This window comes from Dipodomys merriami, unplaced genomic scaffold, assembly GCF_024711535.1.
Source record: "Dipodomys merriami isolate MVZ:Mamm:240054 unplaced genomic scaffold, mDipMer1.0.p SCAF_9, whole genome shotgun sequence".
Lineage (NCBI taxonomy): Eukaryota > Metazoa > Chordata > Mammalia > Rodentia > Heteromyidae > Dipodomys > Dipodomys merriami.
This window is the reverse complement of record NW_027206512.1, coordinates 57445034-57466776: the sequence shown is the minus strand read 5'-3', so window position 1 is coordinate 57466776 and position 21743 is coordinate 57445034. Positions and strand designations below refer to the sequence as shown.

Genomic DNA, 21743 nt, shown 5'->3' with positions numbered 1-21743 from the left:
GTGTGTGTGTGTGTGTGTGTGTGTGTGTGTGTGTGTGTGTGTGTGAGAGAGAGAGAGAGAGAGAGAGAGAGAGAGAGAGAGAGAGAGAGAGAGAGAGATTTGGTCATAATCACCCTCTTGAAGGGATTAATGCTCATCTTATGGAGTAGGTGTGGCCTTGTTGGAGCAAATTAAGTTTTCAAAAGAGTAGGTTGTTACAAATTACAGCCCAGCTCCTCTCCCTCCCCGCTCTGTGCATCTCACATGCACGTGTGTGTGCACACGCTCCTACTAGTCATGCTGTCCACCTTGATGTCCACCTTGATGTCTTCCTTAGAAGTCCATGGAAACATCATGCTCTTGGGACTTCCACAACTGTGAGCTAATACTAAATACCTTCTTCATAGATTATCTAACTTCAGGTATTTTGTTATAGAAACACAACATGGATGATAACAGTCCTACATTTGCAATTCACTCCAATCAGTTTCATAAAAAGGACATTAAAAAACTTAATTTCAAAACGATTGAGAGGTATGATTAAGGACTCAGTGTGAGATGGGGAAGGCGCACCAAACCACACAGCCAGCAATTCACACGACAGCCACAAGAGAAAGACTAGCTTTCTGCTGACAACTGCGGTGTCTGCCTGAACTTTTAGAAAGACAAATTATAGTCAGTTCAAGGGCATAAAATACCAATCGTGTTCAGAAACCAATGAGCAGTGTGCATTGCTATGCGATTGTGAAGTGGCCCGTGGCACTGTGATATAGGAATGCACAATTTTCCCTTCATTTCTCAGTGATTTTGTGTATCAGTGCAACACACTGCACCATGCCTCAAGCAGTGGTTGTGATATACAAATAATAAATGTATACACTATTCTGCTACCTAGATAGAACGTGAGAGATTTTTAATATGAAGAGTATTTAGCAAGTTGGCAACTTTAAATAATGTGAACTTACAAACTAGAACATGGTATGATTTAAAATGTTTCTGGATCCTGTATGTTCATCTTTTTTCTTTTTTGGTTGTGGGGCTTGAACTCTGGGCGCTGTCCCTCAGCTCTTTAGCTCAAGACTAGCCCTCTACCACTTGAGCCACAGCACCACTTCTGGTTTTCTGGTGGTTTATCGGAGATAAGTCTCACGGATTTTCCTGCCGGGGCTGGGTTTAAACTGTGATCCTCAGATCTCAGTCTCCTGAGTAGCTGGAATTACAGGTGTGAGCCACCAGCACCCATCTTTTTTGATAAACTGTCTAGAGAAAATGGATTACATTAATAGTTGCATTTGACTTTATTCCTAAAGTCAACCTCTTTGCCTTATCCTTTTCCCCATTCTGTGTCAACCAGATTGGGTCAAGAGTATGTTAGCAAAAATGAAAGAACCTTGAGTTTGCTTAGACAAACTTGCTGGGTACATGTGAAGGGCACTGTGGTCTCTCCTGACAGCCGGCTAACCCCACAAATTGTGAGAAACACCCCAAATAAACACTCAGCTTTTTTCCCCAATCACGAGTAAATGCCTAATGGTAAGTGTTGGAGCTGGGTATGGTACTGTACACCTGTATCATACTGTCTTCAGGAGACTGAGGTACACTGTTTGAGGCTAACTTTGACTACATAACAAGAACTTCGCCCAGTCCAAAACTTAGAATGAGCATTGTTTTTAGTCTGGTATTATTGGGGGCATAAACAGAATATATATATATTTTAAATCGGTTATGGGGCTTGAACTCTGGGCCTGAGCACTAGCCCTAAGCTCTACAGTTAAAGGTGAGCACTCTACTACTTGAGCCACAGTACCACTTCCAGTGTTCTGGTGTTTAAATGGAGGTAAGAGTCTCATAGACTTTCCTGCCAGGGCTGGCTTTGAACCGAGATCCTCATTATCTCAGCCTCCTGAGTAGCTAGGATTATAGGCGCGAGCCAATGGTTTCCAGTCATCTTTCCGTTAAATCAGTGTAAGACCTCAACCTTCAGAACTTACATCTGTTATCTGCCTCAAGTTAACCCTTTTAGAACCAGATTATGTTAATGATCTTATCCTTGCTGTTGCCATTTCCTTCTGTCTTCACTCCTAGGAGTCCAATCTGGCTTCTGATACTTTCACTACATGAAAATGGAACCTACTAAAGCCATCCCTGACCTCATTTATAAATGATCTTTAATTCCAGTCAGTCACGAAGATGGAGCTGCTTTCCAAGGGCAGGAGGAGGAGGAAGATAGGGAAGAGAAAGGGGGAGAAGGGGAGGAGGAAAGGGAGGGAAAGGGAGAGGAAGAAAGTCTTTTCTGCCCAGTGAGGGCGCAGTACGAAGGCTGTTGCTGTTCAAGCCAGGAGGAAAATCTTCACCAGAAGTCAAACTGTGCTAGGCCTTGAGCTGGGCCGCAGCCCCACACTGGGATTTCTGTGGTTTAAGATGCAGTATGTGGTATTCGTGTGGCAGCCCAAGCAGACTAAGATACCTTCTTGAAACACATCTTTTGGCCTCTGAGACGAAACACGTTATTGACTTTTCCATTGCAAACTGACCTGTTCTTAACTAGACGATCCTTCAGGATTCCTCAAAGATGAGTCTGAAGTTTTTTTTCTTTTCTGTGTTGTGTGTACGTGCGTGCGTGCGTGTGTGTGTGTGTGCCCACATACCAATTCCTGAGGCTTGAACTCAGGGCTTGGGCACAGTCTCCTAGAATTTTTGTTCAAGGCTTGTACCTTACCACTGAAGCCACAGCTCCACTTTAAGCGTTTTTGATAGTTAACTGGAAAAGAGTCTCACAGACTTTCCTGTCTAGGCTGGCTTCGAATCACATTCTTCAGATCTCAGCCTTCTAAGCAGCTAGGATTACAGGCATGAAGCACTGGTCCCAGCCTCATTTTCCTTTTTAACAGTTTATCTGAAGAATACCTGACCATGCTACAGACTGGATATGGCTGAGTTGTCCGCTAAGAGCTTGTGTGCTTTGTTTGGTCCCCAGTGTGGTGGTACTGTGGCCTAGTAGAAGGTAACTGAGTCACTGCCCTCACAGGGACTACTGCCCTCCTCCCAGCAGCCCCGTTCTCAGGGGGCCGTTATGAAGGGAAGCCACCCCACATGCTCGCCCTCGTTCATGTGGTCAATTCCCTTTCTGCTTCTTGGCCTCGTTGCAGGGCAGCCACAGATACCATTACCAACCAAAAGCTGAACAGAAGTGGCCACCTCATCTTGAACGTCCAGCCTCAAACACTGGGTAAGGAAACTTGTTTTCTTCAAAAAGCATCAGCCTCAGGTATTTTGTGATAGCCTCAGAAAATGGTCTATACTATACTATACTAAAGTACCAATAGTAATAACGTGTTTGTGGGTTTTATCAGAAGCACAATACATGACAATAGCACAGCTACATTATAATAAGCTTTGATATGCAGTGTAAGTCTTACAGCAACCAGTGTGTGTGTGTGTGTGTGTGTGTGTTGGTCCTGGGCTTGGACTCAGGGCCTGGGCGTTGATCCTGAGGTTTTTTGTTCAAGCTTAGTGCTCTACCACTTGAACCACAGCTCTACTTTGAGTGTGTGTGTGTGTGTGTGTGTGTGTGTGGTTAATTGAAGAGTCTCATGGACTTTCATGCCTAAGCTAGCTTTGAACCATGATCCTCAGATCTCAACCTCCCAAGTAGCTAGGATAAGACATTAACCATCAGCACAGAGCCTCAGATATTATTTTTTCAAAGTAAATTAAGAGACTGAATAGAATAAAATGTATTCTGATTCAAAAGAAGGCAAGAGGAAAAACAGGTGACCAAATAATAGATAACATAAATAGAAAATGTAGTTTGACTGATTTAAATCCAATTAAGGTGAGATGTGAAGGCTTATGCATGTGATACTAGCTACTAGGGAGGCCAAGTTCAGGAGGATCACGGTTCAAGGCCAGCATGGACAAAAAGTTAGTGCGAAGGGGCGCTGGTGGCTCCCTAGCTACTCAGGAGGCTGAGATCTGAGGACCACGGTTCAAAGCCAGCCCTGGCAGGAAAGTCCGTGATACTTTTTTTTTTTAAATTTATAATAGCATTTTATTTACCGTGATACTCTTATCTCCAATAAACCACTAGAGAACCAGAAGTGGCGCTGTGGCTCAAGTGGTAAGAGTACTCGCCTTGAGCTGAAGAGCTGAGGGACAGTGCCCAAGCCCAGAGTTCAAGCCCCATGACCAACAACAACAACAAAAAAAAAAGTTAGGGAGATTCCCATCTCCCAAGTGTTAGAATGGCAGTTGTATACCACTACACATGGTAGAGACAAACATAGCAGAATGAATGTACTAAGAAAATGTACAGATATAGGATTCTAAAATTTAACTCTTTATGTTATAACACAGAAATAAAAGTAGCAAACAAGTGAACTTCCCAGGTTGTATGGAACTTGGTGTGGGTTTTCAAGGTTCAGCAATAGGTTCAGCAAGGTTCCTATTGCTGAATTTTACATTAAAATATCTATCTCCAGTTTAGACACAAGACTATGGATAAAAAAAGTGATCAGAATGTGGTCATTTTTGGTTTACTTAATAGTAAAAGCCTTTATACTTTTGACTTCATGTGCAACAAAGATCTTCAAATCGAGTACACGAATTAACTTTATAGTTGTATTCTTTTTGGAAATACCACAATAAAACAAAGTTTATCAGGGAATGATCATGCTCCCCACTTGTTCTATGAATATAAAGAATTATGACATACAAAAAATTTGAGAAATGTAGTTCAGGCTAATTATGCAAACTATGCCCAAACACAAACTATGATAGTGGGCCATGGTGACTCAGTGAGAAATAAGAGGGATGACCGGTCATTTCAAGCCTGATTGGATCTCAGGAACCCTGGCTCTCAAAGCACCTTGGGAAAAACAAGGACAAGGGTTTGTGTTCCTTGGAACCCATCTCTGGCACACTTGTGTAGCAATCTAGATTAAGGTGACTGTGAAACATCTGAAAAGGTCGTTTGTGTTTTTTTCAGGGCTTGAACACAAGAACCTGGGTGCAATACCTGAGCTTTGGGCTCAAGGCTAGAGCTCTACCACTTGAGCCACAGCTCCATTTCTGACCCAAACAGGGTTAACCATGAAACAAACACTTTTTTAAGTCATCTTAGAATCCAACTCTGTGTCAAAGTGTCACCTGAATTCTACATGTTTATGATGTTAACTTAAAATTTTAGAATGAGTAGCATTAGTCTATGGTAGAACTCTTTTTAATAGGTATGATCCATTTTAGGCCAGTATCACCTCAAAATTCCTCAGGAACTGGCCCTTCACTAACCTCATTTCCTATTCCCTCCCCGAATCTGTATTTTGTGCTACTATTAGAAAACTCAGCTCCTTACTGTTCACAGAGTGAAGCTGATCTATTCTTGATGTGATATCTGTCCTTCTCCAGCCATATGGTGAACCCAACTACCACTGCATGTAAGCTCCCATCTTCCTTGAGTCTACATGGCAACAGGAATAAAACCAAGCAGCTACTCAGACTCAATCTCTATCTGATACTTGTTTCTATTTTTCTTTTCTCCTTTTCTTCTTTGCCAGTGATACTAGATTTGAACTCAGTGCTTTCTGTTTGCCAATGAATCAGGCCCCCAGCCTAGACTTTTGTATTTCTTTAGACAATTTCAAACTTTTCCCAGTAGCCAATCCTATATATTACTCGTAGATTGCATCCTAACTCACAGAAAATGAACTCTAACATCTCAACATTCTGTCCATGAAGTACTGACGTGTAAAATAATGGGAGCACGCGTTATTCCCATTATTTTCCTGTAAGGCAAGTGAATCTCATGGCCACAACCAACTTCTTAATAATTCTCCATAATCAATCACCTCAAGGGCCCCGCCTCACCCTTACCACGTGCAATCTCACTGTGGTCTGGTCCTCCTTTGGTTTTTTACCAGCTCTGTCTCACTGAGATCAGAACAAATTTGAAAACATGCCTTCAACCCTAGTTTAATCTCCCCTCTCTTTGTAACCATGCCTAGGTTCCTGTGCTAATTTTTCTCGGTTCCTTTAGTATTAAGACTCCCTCTGTCTCCTAAAGTGCTAAGGTAACCAACCTCTTGTTGCTAAATTCATTGAAATAATTTTAGGGCTCTTTTTGATGGAAGTTTTATCAACAGGTTACTATATTCCTTTCTTAAAACACATTTCCCTTTACCATACTTCAGCTTGCTTCCCTTCCCCTCTCCCCTCTTTTTTATTTTTATTTTTGCAGTTCTGGGATTTAACTAAGTGCCTCACACTTGCATACTATCACTTAAGTCATACTCACCAATACTGTTATTTTAGGTTGTTTTCCAGGTAGGGTTTTTGTGCTAACTATGTCTGGACTGCCTTCAAACTATGATCCTCTTACTTTCTTACTTTTTAAAATTATTTATATTTATTGACTGACTGATCCTCTTCTATCTCATAAGTTCCTGGAGAGAGGCATGCACCACCATGCTTATTTGTGAGTCTTGTTAAATTGTGTTGGGCTGGCCTCAAACTGCAGCCATCCTCCTGCAGTGGGGTTACAGCATATGACCGTGAGCCCAAGCCTCGTCACTGGGACTACTATCAACAGTCTCTTTCTGTGTACAGTTTTTCTGCCTCTGTGTCTTTGGAGATCTGAGATCCTGAGCTCTTTCAGTCTTACACTAAGTTAATGTCTTCCACTCTTTGTGCTTCATTTGCTGCCTCAAACTCCATCTCCACTCAGGCCTCATTTCTGAGCAACACACATGATCTATCAGCTCCCTAAAGATCTTCTCTTGGATACTCCACTGGCTACCAGAGTGTGTCTATGTCAGTGAATTTTGATCTCTCTACAAGTTCAAGGCAGAACCTTTATGTTATCCTGTACTCTTCCCATACTCTAAGACACTGATCTGCTTCTTAGGGTTTGGCTAACCCTCTTCATTTCCATTACTTACTGCTAAATTGAGACCTCAAACATTTTTTCTTCCTTAGCTGATATACTGCCCTCACAATTTGCTCTACATTTTCTTTAGTAACTTTATCAGTTATCATTTCCCCCTCCCAAGCTGCCAAATCCATGCTCCATGATTCCTATTTTATACCTCAATTAAATTACTCAGTGTTGGGAATAAATTTACTTTCTTTTATTGCCCCTATTTTTTTCCCATATAATGTGCTGTGTGATATACTGCTGTGCTCAGTTCTAATATTTGGATATCCTTCAAGTCTCAGCTTACACATGACAAGCGAAGATACACTTGGGCTCAGGCTCTGTCCTACACTTCCTTCCCCCCTTTCTGGTCACACCACTATTCATTTTCCTAGCCCATGCCATGGCAACTGTACATGTTCAAACACCATGACATTGGCTCGATTCCCTAAGACACATAATATCCTCCTCGAGGTGTACATCACACTCTAGTTATTGACTAAATAAATGTTAAAAGATCCTGTTTTCTCAATTAGATGGGAAGGGAACTTTGTGAATTTGTATTATAGGCATGCATTATCCCACAGGAGAGAATCTCTTTCTCTTTCCATGTGCATACTTAATGCGAAGCAGTTCAAATGTGGTAAAGTATAAAACTTTAAAACCCATCAGTATTAAACTGTATTTAGATAATTAACATCAAAATGTACAAAATCAGACATTCATGATAGAAATAATATTTCTAATACAAATATTCCAAAATTCTTATAGTCATACAAATTTTTCTAGAAAAGTCCTATTAAGTCTCACAAGTCTTCAGTGTGACTAGTCTATGAAGAAGAAAAACACACACAAGGATAATCATGAGTTTTAGTGTCATTTCCTAAACAGCAAAAAGAAAAATGAGAAAAATGAGAAAAGAAAAAGGAAAAAAAAAAACAAATCAAAACACTGGAAGCAAACATTTAAAAGCCAGATAAAAATAACATGTTACTATAACTACATTGGTATAAGAATAATGTCTTGGTTGATTGATTAAAAAAAGAATGTTAAAAAACAAAGAAGGAAAGTTATCAGTTAAAGATAAGTAATAGTTTAAGCAGAACAGGAAACAGTACTAGTAATTTAAAAAAGAACAAAGAGGGAAAGCAACCTTTCATATGAGGCTAACATTTTTTTTTCCAATACCCTAAAAGGATTTTAACACTAATTTGACAAATGAATAGATCTCTTCCATCTTTCTTTTTTAGGATGATCTCATAGTTAGTGGTAAGGAATCATAGTACAATTAACCTTATATTTGATTCATAGGAAAATGCAATGGTTATGTTGCTGAAAGGATAAAATACGGTTCTGTTGTAAAATGAATTAATGCAAATTACCTTTAATAAACTGTAACCACATGAAATGAGGATGGTACAGAGAATTAAAAATGAAACTTTACATTTTATTCTTCATAAAAATACATATGCATATTTTTTGGTAAATATTACTATTAGGTTAGGTTCTTGCCCTTTTAATTCCCCAACACAGTATATGTTATAATGATGTTTTCAGCTATCTACTAAATAAACAAAGGTTATTCTTTCTGGTCTTAATCATCTTTCATAATGGAGATTCTACTTTGACTTCCTTCAAAGTTTTTAATCATTTCATGTTAGACATTTGAAATTTTAATCATTACATGCTTAATATTATTGATTAGGTATTCTGAAATTATTCATAAGAACTGGTTTTGTGGGACCATCAAGTCTTTACCTAATAAAGTTGCAGAATTTAATTACTGCTTGAAATATTTTAATATAAGAACCTACTTTAGCTTTTAGGCACATTTTTAGAAGCTTAGTACTGGACACGGTAGCTCAGACCTGTAATTCCAGCTTCTTGGGAGATAGATATGGGAGGATCAGAGTTTGAGACCAGGAAAAAAAATGTTAGTGGGATACTAGCTGAGAAACAAGCCAGAAAAAAAAGAGTGGAGCTGGAGTGTGGCTCAAGTGGCAAAATGCTTGTCTATCAAGTGCAAGGCCTTGAATTCAAGCCCTAGCACTACCAAGGGGGAAAAAAGGGTAACAAAAGCCAACAACACCAATCTCCCCCCAAAATACCCTAAGACATACAGTGTAAAAGAATGAATCCGTATGATAAATGTCCCTACATTTCCAAGTCATTAGTAAACAGGAAGCACTCTGTGTAAATCTCCTGTGCTGTCAGTACCCATGAAATAAGCAGTGAAGAAAGTGGTACACTGGCCACCCCAGTGTTCATACCATGTCCTTCCAGATTCTGAGGGTAACAATCATCCTGGGACGACGTCATGTCAGTATGACCCAATGAAGCACATCATTATTAAGTGTTTTCTTTTTGCATTTCCAATTTTGCATGATCCAAACCATGACTCACTCTCCCTTGCTTTGTTATAAAAAGGTATTCTCAGGGCTGGGAAGTTGGCTCAATGGTAGAGTGCTTGCCTTACATGCATGAGGCCCTGGGTTCAATTCCTTAGCACCACATAAGCAGAAAAAGCTGGAAGTGGCACTGGGGCTCCAGTGATAGAGCACTAGCCTTGAGCTGAAGAGTTGAGGGACTGCGCCCAGGCCCAGAGTTCAGGCCCCACGACTGACAATTAAAAAAATAAAATGGTATTCTCACCTTCATGTCTGTAAAAATGAACTTATTAGCATTTGATATGGAAGAAAAAATGAAACTACTGATTGATTACTGAGGAAATCTTGTTATTCTACTGTGTTTAAATAAGCAGTCTTAAAGTAAGTTCCAAAGCATACCAAATAGTATAAACAATTTGGTGGGGGAGCAGACTGGTATCCTAGTATTCTTATGTTACAGAGTTTACTATTCTATTCGGACAGCCTTGACTTCTTCATATAGGATCTAACCATTGTTACTTATTGAGAGAATATATATTAGCCTGTAGTGTAGTAAATTTTTAGGTACATAATCATATTTATGATCAAACTGCTTTCTGATTTTATATTAGATCTATTAATTGCAAAAGCAGGAACTTTTATATTCATGATAGATTTTAAAGCTTTCTAATGTCTCTACTGTAGTTTTATGTGCTCAAAATCCTAGACATATTAAGAGGAGGAGGAGTACACTAGCTGATACATTTAGCAGCACCTAATCTCATGAGTTTCATACTAGGTGCCAAGAAATTAACTTGTCCAAGTATTTTAGAAATAAATTAAAACTGAATCAACTGTTATTTTTCTGTCTTTTCCTACTTTACTCAAGGCACCTACAATGAAACTTTACAATTAAGTAGAGAAAAACTTACCTACATGGGATTTTGAAATATAGTTTGCCATTTGTCCATTGTTGCAAGATTGCCGTTTATGTCTTTTTGTTGACATTTCTGCAGTCTTCCATGGTGGTCTTTTTCTTTTGTTCAATTTGCTAAGCACTTCTGAACTATCAGAAGGATTCCTGTCAAGGCTAGCACAGTTACTTAACTGATTATTGCCAAGTTCTTCAGCAACTTTATCAGTTGAAGGCCTATTTGCTTGAGCATTTTCTGTTTCCTTAGTTTGCTTTTCAAGAACATTTTGCCTGGCAGAATGAGATCTTAGGGTAAAACGCTTCGGTTCTTCTCTATGTGTCTGCTGACTACTTCCACCGCCAACAGATTCAGGAGAGCAAATGACTGTATTTAGCTTAAGAGTATTTCTATGCTCAAGACAGTTAATTTTCCTCAAAAATATTCTACAGTCTCGTAAGGTTTTTGATCTCCAATTATTGGGACATACAAAATCTTTCTGGATGGCATTTGTTCCTTTCTCTTTTGCTTCAGACTTAAATTTATTTTGTAAACCAGCACGTGTTTTCAAGTCAGGCATTGCCACCACGTCCTGCAAAAAGTTATCCTTGCTCTCAGGAGGTGGTAAAATACACTGGTGATCTACTGTGCATTTTCCACAAAATGGAACGTCAGCATGTGTTCTCTCTCTAGTCTTCTCCAAAAACTGGTTCTGGCAGGAAAATCTGAAGTTTCTCCTTCTAGAGTTCCAGTCAGCTGTTTCATGGTTGGGTGCTTTTCCCTCTCTTCTCCATCTTTCATGGCGCAACCTTTTCAACTCAGTCCTTCTCAATCTAGTGAGTGTTAAATTACTTTTTACATTTAGAAGTGGAGAGCTAACCATCTTATGCAGTATATGAAACTTCCCCACTGATTTTGAAGGAGAAGAGAGGGCAAATTTTTTAAAGTGCTTCCTGAAGGGGCTGTTATTAAAATCACAGTATTTGGTTCCTAATTTTATTCCCTTGGTATTTATTACTTCCAAAGGGTTTCGAGCATTTGCCTTTCTAACAAGTGAAAGAGACTGTGTTTCTGTTGTTTGCATAAACCATGTACAGAGTTCATTCAAATCATATTTTTTCTGAAAAAGCATTTTTACAGGTGAAACTTCTAGTTCTAAAAGACAAGTTTGCAAAGGGTTAGCTATTTTGAAATGATCCTTTTCAATATATCCTGTTTTGTGAGCAACGTTCCCAGCTTCATCTCCATTCACATGCACCCACGCATTTGTTATTTGCTCAAATCTATTATTTAATTCTTCTAATAAAGAGTCATTTGAAGTAGAAGTAGCCCACCATCGGAGTAAAGAGTTTGATGAAATTATAGGGTCCAAGGAAACTTCAGAAACAGGTACTAATTTGTTATCTTCTGAACACCTTTTTGCACTCCTTGAATGTCTAGTTCCTGGAATATCTTTTGAAGCTATTTTTATTCTTGACTGCCTGTGTTTTTTCTTTTGCCTTTTGCCCTTCTGCAAGTGGAATTTATATGACTTATGAAGCAGAGAATTTCTATAGATAAGTGACCTAGGAGATGCTAATGAATGTAAGAAATGCAGAGATGGTTTTCTATCTCTAACAGAATGTCTCAAAGGTACTGCATTAACTAGACATTTTGATTCATTCTTAGCTGTGTCCACTTCAGTGTGTCTTGTTTTATCCACCTTATTGCAATGCTGGTCATGCTTTTCTTCAGGTAGGTATTTTCCTAACATATTCTCCTGCTCTAAGGGAGGCAAGCAGCTGCTAATACTTACTTCTCTTTCCTGAGGTGAAATGCTACTAATAGTCACTGATATGCCTGAGATTTTTACTTTTGCAGGTCTACCAGGCTTCCTAATTATTGCCAAAGGCTTCTGATTTGGTCGAATAATGATCTTGGAAGTCTGGGGTATTATAGGTTTGTCTTTGATAGGTCTAACATAATCAAAGCCAGATTCTAAGGTCTCACTTCCAGTGGTGAAGCCTGACATTGCGCTTGCTCCTTCACCTGAGTCCTTTCTGTGCCCAGGCACAATGCTGAGACTACTGGAGACAAGGGGGAAATCCGAAACATTATTGCTCAATGACATATTGTTCGTGTTTACGCTTCCTTCAGAAACATGCCTTTTAGTTCTTCTTGACCTTCCATAAATAACAGTTACTGTAATCATTTTTTTATAAACACCTTCTTTTACTTCAGACAAGAGAGAGTCTGGGCTTCTTCCAGCATTAAATGGCTCATTCTGGCAAATGGTGACATCTTTTTGATCAGTTTTTGGTTTGGGTGGTCTTCCAATTGGCCTTTTAATCTGTTTCACAATTTGGGGACCTATTTTTTTAGGTCTGCCTGGTTTCCTTTTAAAAGATGAATCAACAGCACCACTTGAATTGTCCTTCGGTTCCTCTTGTGGCTTATCATTATTTAAACAATCTGTAAACATTGCAGATGACTCTGAAGTTTCTTTCGCACAACTACATTTGTTTAATTCTCTTTGAAGAGTGTCCATATCATGACTGGAATTGCAATGTTCAGAGTCGACATTTGGCCTGACTTCACTCACTTCTGTTTTTCTTCCAGTTACATGATGGCTTGAGCGTTTTTCAAGAGGAAGATCAGTATTCCATCTTGAAGTACCAACTGAAGTTAAAGTGTATTTGATTCCTTCGCTACTTTTAATCTCAGATAAAAACATGAGTTTGATAGGACTAGAATAGTTAGAAAAAGGAACAGTTTCAATATTTGCGCATTTTATTGGTGTACTTTCCATACTGGGAGTCATGCTACCTGACTCCACAACAGCTGCCTGTTTCAGATGATCTAATCTTTTGTTATTCACACCCACTGTAGGCATCCGGTGACTTTTCATATTACCAGATGCTATCGCAGATTTTGATAAGCTTTGTTCTTTGTGTATCATTCTACTTAAAGTAAGAGCCATATTTCTTCCAGCATGTTTGTCTTTACCATCAATTTCTATCAGTTTCTTGGGTGCTTTAAATCCTTCTGATAATGGCTGACTGTTCCAAGATCTATGGGCCATATTTATTGTATCTTCCAAACGCTCCACAAGAACTTGCAAATTGGAACTCATTGCAATTTTGCTTAGGTCTATATTTTGTGAGCTTTCAATTTGAATATTTTTTACTGGATCTTTATTCTGTCTGGATTCTGATACTCTTTTGGCCTTAAGGGATTTTTTAGAAATGTAATTATTTGTTACATATATAGAATACCACCCTGGAGGTACAATATTTCTTTTAGTTCTGCTCAGAAGTCCAGAAGCATCATTTTTCAAAGGTGTTTGAGTGTTCTCTAGTTTTGGATTCTCACTCTTATTATGCAAAGTTTTTCTTCCGGCTCTTGATTTCTCTTGTGATTTTCCTATGCTCCTTTTCTCAAGTGAAGTTGTTTTCAAGTTTTCTGAAAATTCATCACAAGCAAGGTTAGTTTCCAAACTATGAAGAGGCTCTTGCAATGACTGTACGCAATTATTTGGGGAAAACAATGTTCCTACAAGATTTTTATCTTGAAAACTTTGAGAATTCTGGAAAGAAGTCTCTTGACAATGATGGAGTTCTTTATTTGAGGAAAATATCTCACTATTACGTAACAGTTTTCTTGAATTTTTTTCACTGTACCTTTTTCTTGTAAAATTTTCATCTAAACTCGCAAGTTCTCTTTTTATCTGTAAAGACTGCCTCCTGATCATGGGTGAATCAGGAGAGTTGTGCATTGCAAATAAGGTCTGTTGACGCTTTCGAAATCTTGTCTGAATGATTTTATTTTCTACCTTTTTATCATGTTGGTTTAGTAATTCCATAAAACTATAATCACTAGCCTTTGCATTATGCAAGAGAGATGTTATTAAGTCTCTCAATTTCAAATCATTATCTGTATTATAATCACTGTTTGATAACTTTACAAGGTTTGCTACATCTGTGGTTTCTATTGATTTTAATTTTTCATTAATGCGATCCATTAAGTCTTGAAAAATTACAGCAGTTTCACCTTTTTCATGGTTTATAGTATAATTACTGCTGGCTTCCATGAAGACAGAATCAGATTTATTAGCTTTAAGAGTTTTGCCTTCATGATGACCCTTGTTACTGCTTATTTCTGCTGGTGTTAGAGATGGAGGCTGGTTAGTGTTTGCTTCAAGTTTGCTATTTTCTAAGGCTGACAGCTCTGAGATGACATCTTTCAATTTTTCAAATCCTTCAGTCTGTACAGGTGATAATGGTGGGGGTGAGGGACTTCGAGATCTACAAACATCTTTAAGACTGGCTGGATGATCATATACCTCTCTTGATGAAAGAGGACTATGAGAGGCTGATTTTGTAGAGTGAATGTTTGGTAACAGTCCAGAACAGTACCTGTGTGAATGATGACTGTTTGAAATTCCTCTAGTCATGACTGTCTTAATGTGCTCAATAGTTACAGTTTGGCAAGATAAGCAATGTAATTCTTTAATACAGGCTGGCAGAGGCACTAAGCCAGAGGTTTGCTTTTCATTTTGTAAACCCCCACTTTCTGTCAGTCTATATTCACAACTACAGAACAGACCATGTAAATCATCTTCAAATAGGGGCTTTTGAGTTTCTGAAGAAACAGCGCATGACGCATTACAACAGCAAAGGGAAGCAGCACTCTGCTCTTGGACTAGAAATTTCAACATAGCCAGCACTTGTTGCTGATGAAGTCTGCACAAAGATTCCAAAACTGTGCTTAACGCTGATTTTCCTTTTTCCATTTTAGTAGCTTCCTCTGATTTTGCATCAACAGTTGAACTAAAAATAAAAATCAAACAAAAAATGAATTACAGTAAAAATACCATAAGGAGCTATAATTTTGACAAGCGTTTGAACACGTTTTCTTGGTACTGCTGGATTCCTGACTCCTATAGAGCTGCAATAACAACATCTTGATTATTTTTTTTCACAAAAATATAAAGAAGCACTTATAATAATCAACTTACTATGACAAGATGCCTGACTTAAAAACAAAGCCCTATTTTTGCAATATAAATGCTGATAATTACATATATTTCCATATTATAAATTAAAAAATTTTGGAGATGTTAAATATTTAATGGAAAGTGCTTCTGCTCACATTTTTGTAAAGCAATATTTTGTATGCTACTCAGACAATCATAGGTCCATGTTAGTGCAAATAAGGAAAATAAGAGGTAGGGTAAAATTTTATCTTTATTTAAAATATTTTTCAAAGTAATGAAAATAAAATCATTAATAAGAGAGCTTTGCATAGTTAGAAGGAAAAATTAAGAATTTAGAGTTTATACAGATAATAGAATATCTTTCCTGAGATTAAGCTGCAGGTATTTTAGCCTAGTAAGAAAATTAAAAAAATGAAAGCTATTTAAAAACCTGTTTTATTTTAAATACTAATGTGATTATAGGAAAACTAAAGGCATTACTTACCTAATTATTAAATTTCAAGTGATGGAAAGTGCCCTATTACAGAAGCTAACATACATCTAACTCTGAGACCCAGGATAGCTTATCAACCCATATAGAAGTCTGCAATTTTTTAATTCAACAGCAGCAAGAAGAATAAAATATATTAAAAGAATTCTGTTTCAGAAAAGTATCCATTTTAATTAAACATATCACCAAACTGTACGTGAAAATCACCTTTCTCTAATTTGTTATATTTGCCATTTATAGTTTCTGACTTATAGAATTTTATTCAATGTTATAATTGGGATATACTATGGACTGCAAATATATTGTTTGAAGAATGTATTTTCTTTAAATATAGGATTACTATGTTCATGTATATTGAAAATTTAAGGTTTTTCTTTTAAAACAAGTGGAATTATTTTTATTTGGATCCTTAAATTGGTATAATCTATTCAAATATTATGTATTATTTCATTTATGGTTTGTAAAATTTATGTTAAGTGATAAAAATACTAAAGCAAAATGTAGATGTATTAACTAAAGTTTATCTGGGAAAAACGAATCGATTGTGATTTGAATGTATCAGACAAAGAAGAACCAAAGTGAAAAGAGCTGTAAAATCTAAGGCAGCTCTAAGTCAAGGACTGACTCTGGACAGATGAAGGCATATGACCCCATTGTCCTCTTCTCCTTCCTGACAGCATTCTTGAAATTAATTTTGTAATTGTTGGGAGTGTACACACAGGATTAAGTTATCAGAAAATATATGCAGGAAGCAATGAGAAGAGGAAATTAAGATAAAATTACACTTTTTCCAACAAATTTATAATTTTTGCAAAAAAACCCCACCAAATATTGTGACACATGTACTTCAACAGTTTTTAAAGCGGTAATTAAGGCCTACTCAATAAAAAGAGAGAATTCACTTTTTTTTTTTTTAAAGAAAAATACGTTGTACTGTAGTTTAAGGATTAGTATTTTTTCAAAATAGTTCCTAACAAGTCCAAAGATAGTTTTTGTTAATTATATCATGTATAGAGAGATAATGGGTAGGTGTGTGCTTAGCATTTGTAAGGTGCTGAGATCAATTCTAAAAACAAATAATCAAATGAGTCCTGTTACAACAGAAAATAAGTATGAAGTGTTATCATTTCAGCTTGATTAAACTGCTAAGATTATGAAAACCATTATTATATTTTTCTGACATTCCTAGCAAATCTATCTCTGCCTGGAAATGTTATCCTATCCTATTTATTCTTTCTAATGATGGGATTTCAAAACTTCCACAATCACCACTAATTCCCAAATAATTCCCATTGCTTAAAATAGGTATTAACTGAATATTGAGTCTACATATGTCATATCACAGTGGATGGCTAACTTAATATTATAGCATCTTACAATGTACTTAATTTTTACTTCAAATTTTCTTTTCCTTAGTTCTTGTGTGTTAGAACCTCAAAGCAAATGTGAATAAAAAAATCCCAACCAAATATAAAAGATCTTAAACTTGTATTTTTCAGATTCCATATTCATTCTTAATATTATTTTTCCTAATCCTTTCCTATTTGACTTTCAAGCCCAAATATCTTTTTTGTATGTTACTATCATTTTCCATTATAAGCCTTCTTATCCAAATCTTTCTTAGAAAGTCAAGTTCTATACTAATTTTAATAAAACTCCTTTCTTGAAGGAATCAAAGGACTCAGTGTAGTCAAGTATAATCCTTTTCCATTTTTTCTTTTACTGAATGAGTAAATCAATCACACACCAACAGTGTTGTAAATTTAAGTGCAAAAGCATTGAAGTGCTTTACTACAAATTACAACCTAGAAACACGTTAACTGAACAATTAAAATTCATACAATCAGATTTAGATATATAACAACACAAAATAGGAACAGAATTACAGTACATTTACAACACAAGACAGATACAAGAATTCATTAGAAAATATTGTAATAAATAATTCATGAATTATAGTGCAATTGATTTATGCATAAATATAACTAATTGCCTAACAATCAGTTTATATTAACAAAATCTGTCAAAATCAAGGCAGCCACAGAGTTTTACTAAATTACTGCGACAATGGAAATACTGCAATTAAAAAACAAATACAAGTATTTGTACTGTAAACAACTAAAAAAATCAGTCTCACTAAAGTTAGTATACAATTTAATATAAAATTGTCATTAGCTACCAGAAATGGTTTAAACAACTTTACTGAGCAGTAGTTTTCTAAAAACAGAGGCACTGTTTTTCTTTTCCTTCTTTTTTATTTTAAATATAAAATACTTGAGGAACATTCAAATAAGTAGAAAGCACATAAGGGTTGCTTTCACCTTCATTAAAAGTCTGCTGAAACTGGATTTTTCAGAAAATTGTCAATTAAGAAGTAACTGGTAACTAAATTCATAAAGTACTTTGAAAATGTAACATAAAGAGCATCTTAATAGAACCACTGGGGAGAAGGGGAACCCATAAATTTCCCTGCCTTTACCAGTTTGTGTAATCAAAAAGTTAACTCAATAATAGAAACATTTTGTTTCTTTTAAAAGTTATGGGTTGATCATTACCTATAAACTATCAAAAAATATTTTAATTTACTATTTCTGACCAAAAATAAATAATACAAGTACTAAAATGCTGCAAATTAACTATAATATTACCTATAAAACTACTGATCACTGTGAAGTCAATAGCAAAATGATCCCTGATTTATGAATCCTGTAAAGTTTTTGGTCAGGTCATCTTTTAAATGATATAAAAGTGTTCTTTAAGTTTCCCTTTACTATAAACTTCTCAATCAATTTATTAATGTAAATATAGTGTGAGGAATAAAAAAGCTCAATACAATATAAATATGTAATGCATTCGAGCCCCCAATGTTTTGCAAGTAAAATTCTGTATAAAGAAGTCAATAAAATTGTTCTGAAACATTTACTTTAACTTTTTCAATGGGAGAGGGAGGGGAAAATATATTAAATAATCCAAGTTCTGACCCTCACAAAGTATGGCTTAATTCTTTAAAAACTAAGATGACCCTGACGCCTGCTGTTCTGTAATCTATTACGTATATTTTCTTGGGGGAGAAAAAGAGCAAGAGGATTCATACTGTAGTATGCAGGTAACACTCACAGCTGAAGATAGATCTCAGAGACCAAATAACTACCTGGTTGCTTGGTTGTGTATTTCTCACTTTTCAGTTTCTTTAAATATGTGTACGCAGTTTTAAAAATAATAGTTGAAAATCTCTTTAATAGTACATGTGTACGTGATTAATAAATACACACAAACACAAGTGTAGAAACACAAGTATTTGAGAAGGTACACTTATTTTTAAATTCAGCTGTAAGAATTCCTTTTGTACTTAGAAAAACTGGCTTAGAAAACTTATCAGAACCTGAATTTTAAGAGAAAAGGGGCACTCAGAGAATGTTCAGCAATAAAGCAAATCCTCATTCCTTAAATGGAGGCACGTGCTTTATAACCTTTACTGCTAAAACTGCATACTCCATATATCCAACATGAATACTCTGACCCATATTTTAAAACTGCTATATAAAAATTACTGGTCTCTTACGAGTCTAGTAAAAGTTAAAATGCACTGCCCAGCTTCTAACTACCCAATTAGTAGAGTTTACATTACTGAAAGTTCAAAACAGCTTCAGTGTTAAACATCTGTAAATCTATCAAGACCCTGAACAAACTGCAAATTTGGTTATTAGCAAAGTGATAATGTATCGCCCACCAAAATGAAATCTGTAATTCATTTTGATAAACTGAAAATGTTTTGAAATGTCACAGCAGCAAATATATTAAAGTTACACTGAGGTTTTTCAATAAAAGGAGTGTGTCACAATCCTTAAAATTTAAAGTAGTCATAACATCAACTAACCAGCACATTTCAACCAAAATGATCATTCTCAAGCTTTTTTCTGTGCACATTATAAACATGCTCTAAGTTGCATTCCAACTTTCTTTTCTAACCTTACATATTAGCTTATTTTTTAAATGGAAAACAAAATTAAATTATTTTAATAATTAAATTTAAATTATGTTTTGTTTTTAGTATTCCATCTTATATTAAAGAATTCTATAGCTGCTGGGGTTAAACTATGTCAGTTTTTTTTAAAAAGTATATACCTTATAAACCCCAACTTCCTGCTAAATCAACTATTAAATGATAAATATTAAATTTCATTATACATATCCTTTAAGGTTTTCCTTCTTTTCCGGGTGGATGCACTGACGTGCATTTCGTATTTCATAGAATGCACTGTAGTGTATTAATACTGTAAATAATTTTTCTTAGTATGGAGATAGCTATTTAAACTTTGATTGATTCGACATATTTACACACATACCTAAGTATGTAATGTAAAAATGTTCACAACTAATACCATATTCATTATAAGATGGTTCAACTGAATGGCTAGAATGTTCTTTCACCAATAAAAAATGTTTAACTTGACAATTGCTTGTTTTCCCACGCTTTATGCTATTGACTACTAAAGAAAACCTGAATCTTTTTCACCTATTTATACAAGGATTAAATACAAACTATCAGAATTAAGCAACTATATAATTCTGTCCACAGTGAAAACCCTGAATAAAACTTTTTTCAAAAGGCATGTAAGTGGTTTTTGAACTGTAAAATTTCATGTTTCCTGTCAGAGTGAGCATTTGTAATTCTCACATGTGTGTATGTAGACACAAATACACACTGGCACACACACACACTGGCACACACACACACACATACACACACACACACACACACACACACACACACACACACACACACACACACACACACACACACACACACACACACACACATGAACAATTGCCTAACAAGTAATCTACACAGGCTTGCTGCTGGTTTTGCAGCTGCCAGTCCCTGAATCTGTCATATTATATAACCCAGTGTCTGGTAATCGTAGTTTCTTCTTCGGAGGAGTCTTCAGTGTTCCAGATCTTTCTTTTACCTTGTATTCTAAAGTGCTGTGAGGTACCCCATAAATTCCTTGTGCTTTGGAAACACTCATTTTTCCACTCATCACCATTGCAATAGCCTCTTCCATTATTTCGTGATCATACTGCCGATAGCGGCCACGTTTTTTCCTGGGCTGCTTACTATCTTTTCGATCCAGTCCATCTTCAGTGTTTTCAGAGGCTCCATCTACCGTTCCGTTTTTAGAATTAAGACACAAAGGAGAGAGGTCCCCATGTAGAAAGTAAGAATCAACACTTGAATGAGTTACAGGCCCAGAACATTCTATTTTGCTCTGTTTAGGGAGTATATTTTTCAGTTTTTGGAGAGCCGATCCTTCTAGGACTGAAGAGGTTTTGGAAACTTGATACATAACATCCAGCAGACCAGAACCATCAGGTTGTGATTTTGAAACAGAACTGACTCGTAGTTGAGGAATTTTTAACTGTACAGTAGGATTTGAAGTCTCATACTGAAGGCTTTCATTTTTTTCTTTAAACTGAGTAACCATTTTCTGTAGAGTTAACTGATGGAGGTAACTGGAAGCTGATGGGAATTTTAATTCTGAGGTTTCAAGGTGATTGAGTTTACTTTTTTCTGTGCGCTCTGCTTGAGCTCTTGCCCACAAGGCTACCTTTTGCAGCACTGCACACGTTTCTTTACTGTCTTTATATGAGTAACTATCATTGAAATCACGAGTTTTGTTTTTAAAAGATGCAGGCTTCCCTGCTGGTAAGGCTTCTAAGTGGAGAAGTAAAGTTTTTTGAGGTATGCCATAAAGTATGCCTGCTTTATTTATGTCCAGTGCTCCAGACTGAATGTCTTTCAAAGCTTTTGAGAGCAAACCATCTGCAAACTCAGCACTTCTTTCCACATAGTCCTCTCTGTTTCTGTGTAGTCTCCTGGATGGATGGAATGAAACGATGGTAAACTGATGCATGAGAGACTCTCACACAGCTATGGAAGGGGAGGGTCCACTCCTTTATTATACTCCTTGCTTAGGTAACATCACTGCTTAACACTTTAAGTCTCTGAGATGTAGTAGTTACTCCTTATCAAAGCAAACGCTACAGCCCCGGTAGGACAATGTGTCAACGATACAGTGGCCTCAATGGGCAGACCTTCCAAGAACATAAA

The 21743-nt window shown here is 36.5% G+C and overlaps 1 protein-coding gene across 9 annotated transcripts in view; it reads right to left on the bottom strand.

Moving 5' to 3' along the window:
• The window catches only part of Lcorl (ligand dependent nuclear receptor corepressor like), a 104324-nt gene that overhangs the window by 9797 nt on the left and 72784 nt on the right, over positions 1–21743 (bottom strand). For 3 of the 9 annotated variants that reach the window (XM_070013087.1, XM_070013090.1, XM_070013089.1), the window contains one exon: positions 7867–14974. The exons of 1 other annotated variant lie outside the window; for it this stretch is intronic. In XM_070013087.1, coding sequence (XP_069869188.1) covers positions 10168–14974 — 4807 coding nt within the window. In that variant the 3' untranslated portion in view covers positions 7867–10167. Of the gene's footprint in view, positions 1–7866; positions 14975–20314; positions 21509–21743 lie in introns of those variants that run through there. 5 more of the 9 variants (XM_070013092.1, XM_070013088.1, XM_070013095.1 and 2 more) reach the window with 5 other exon arrangements.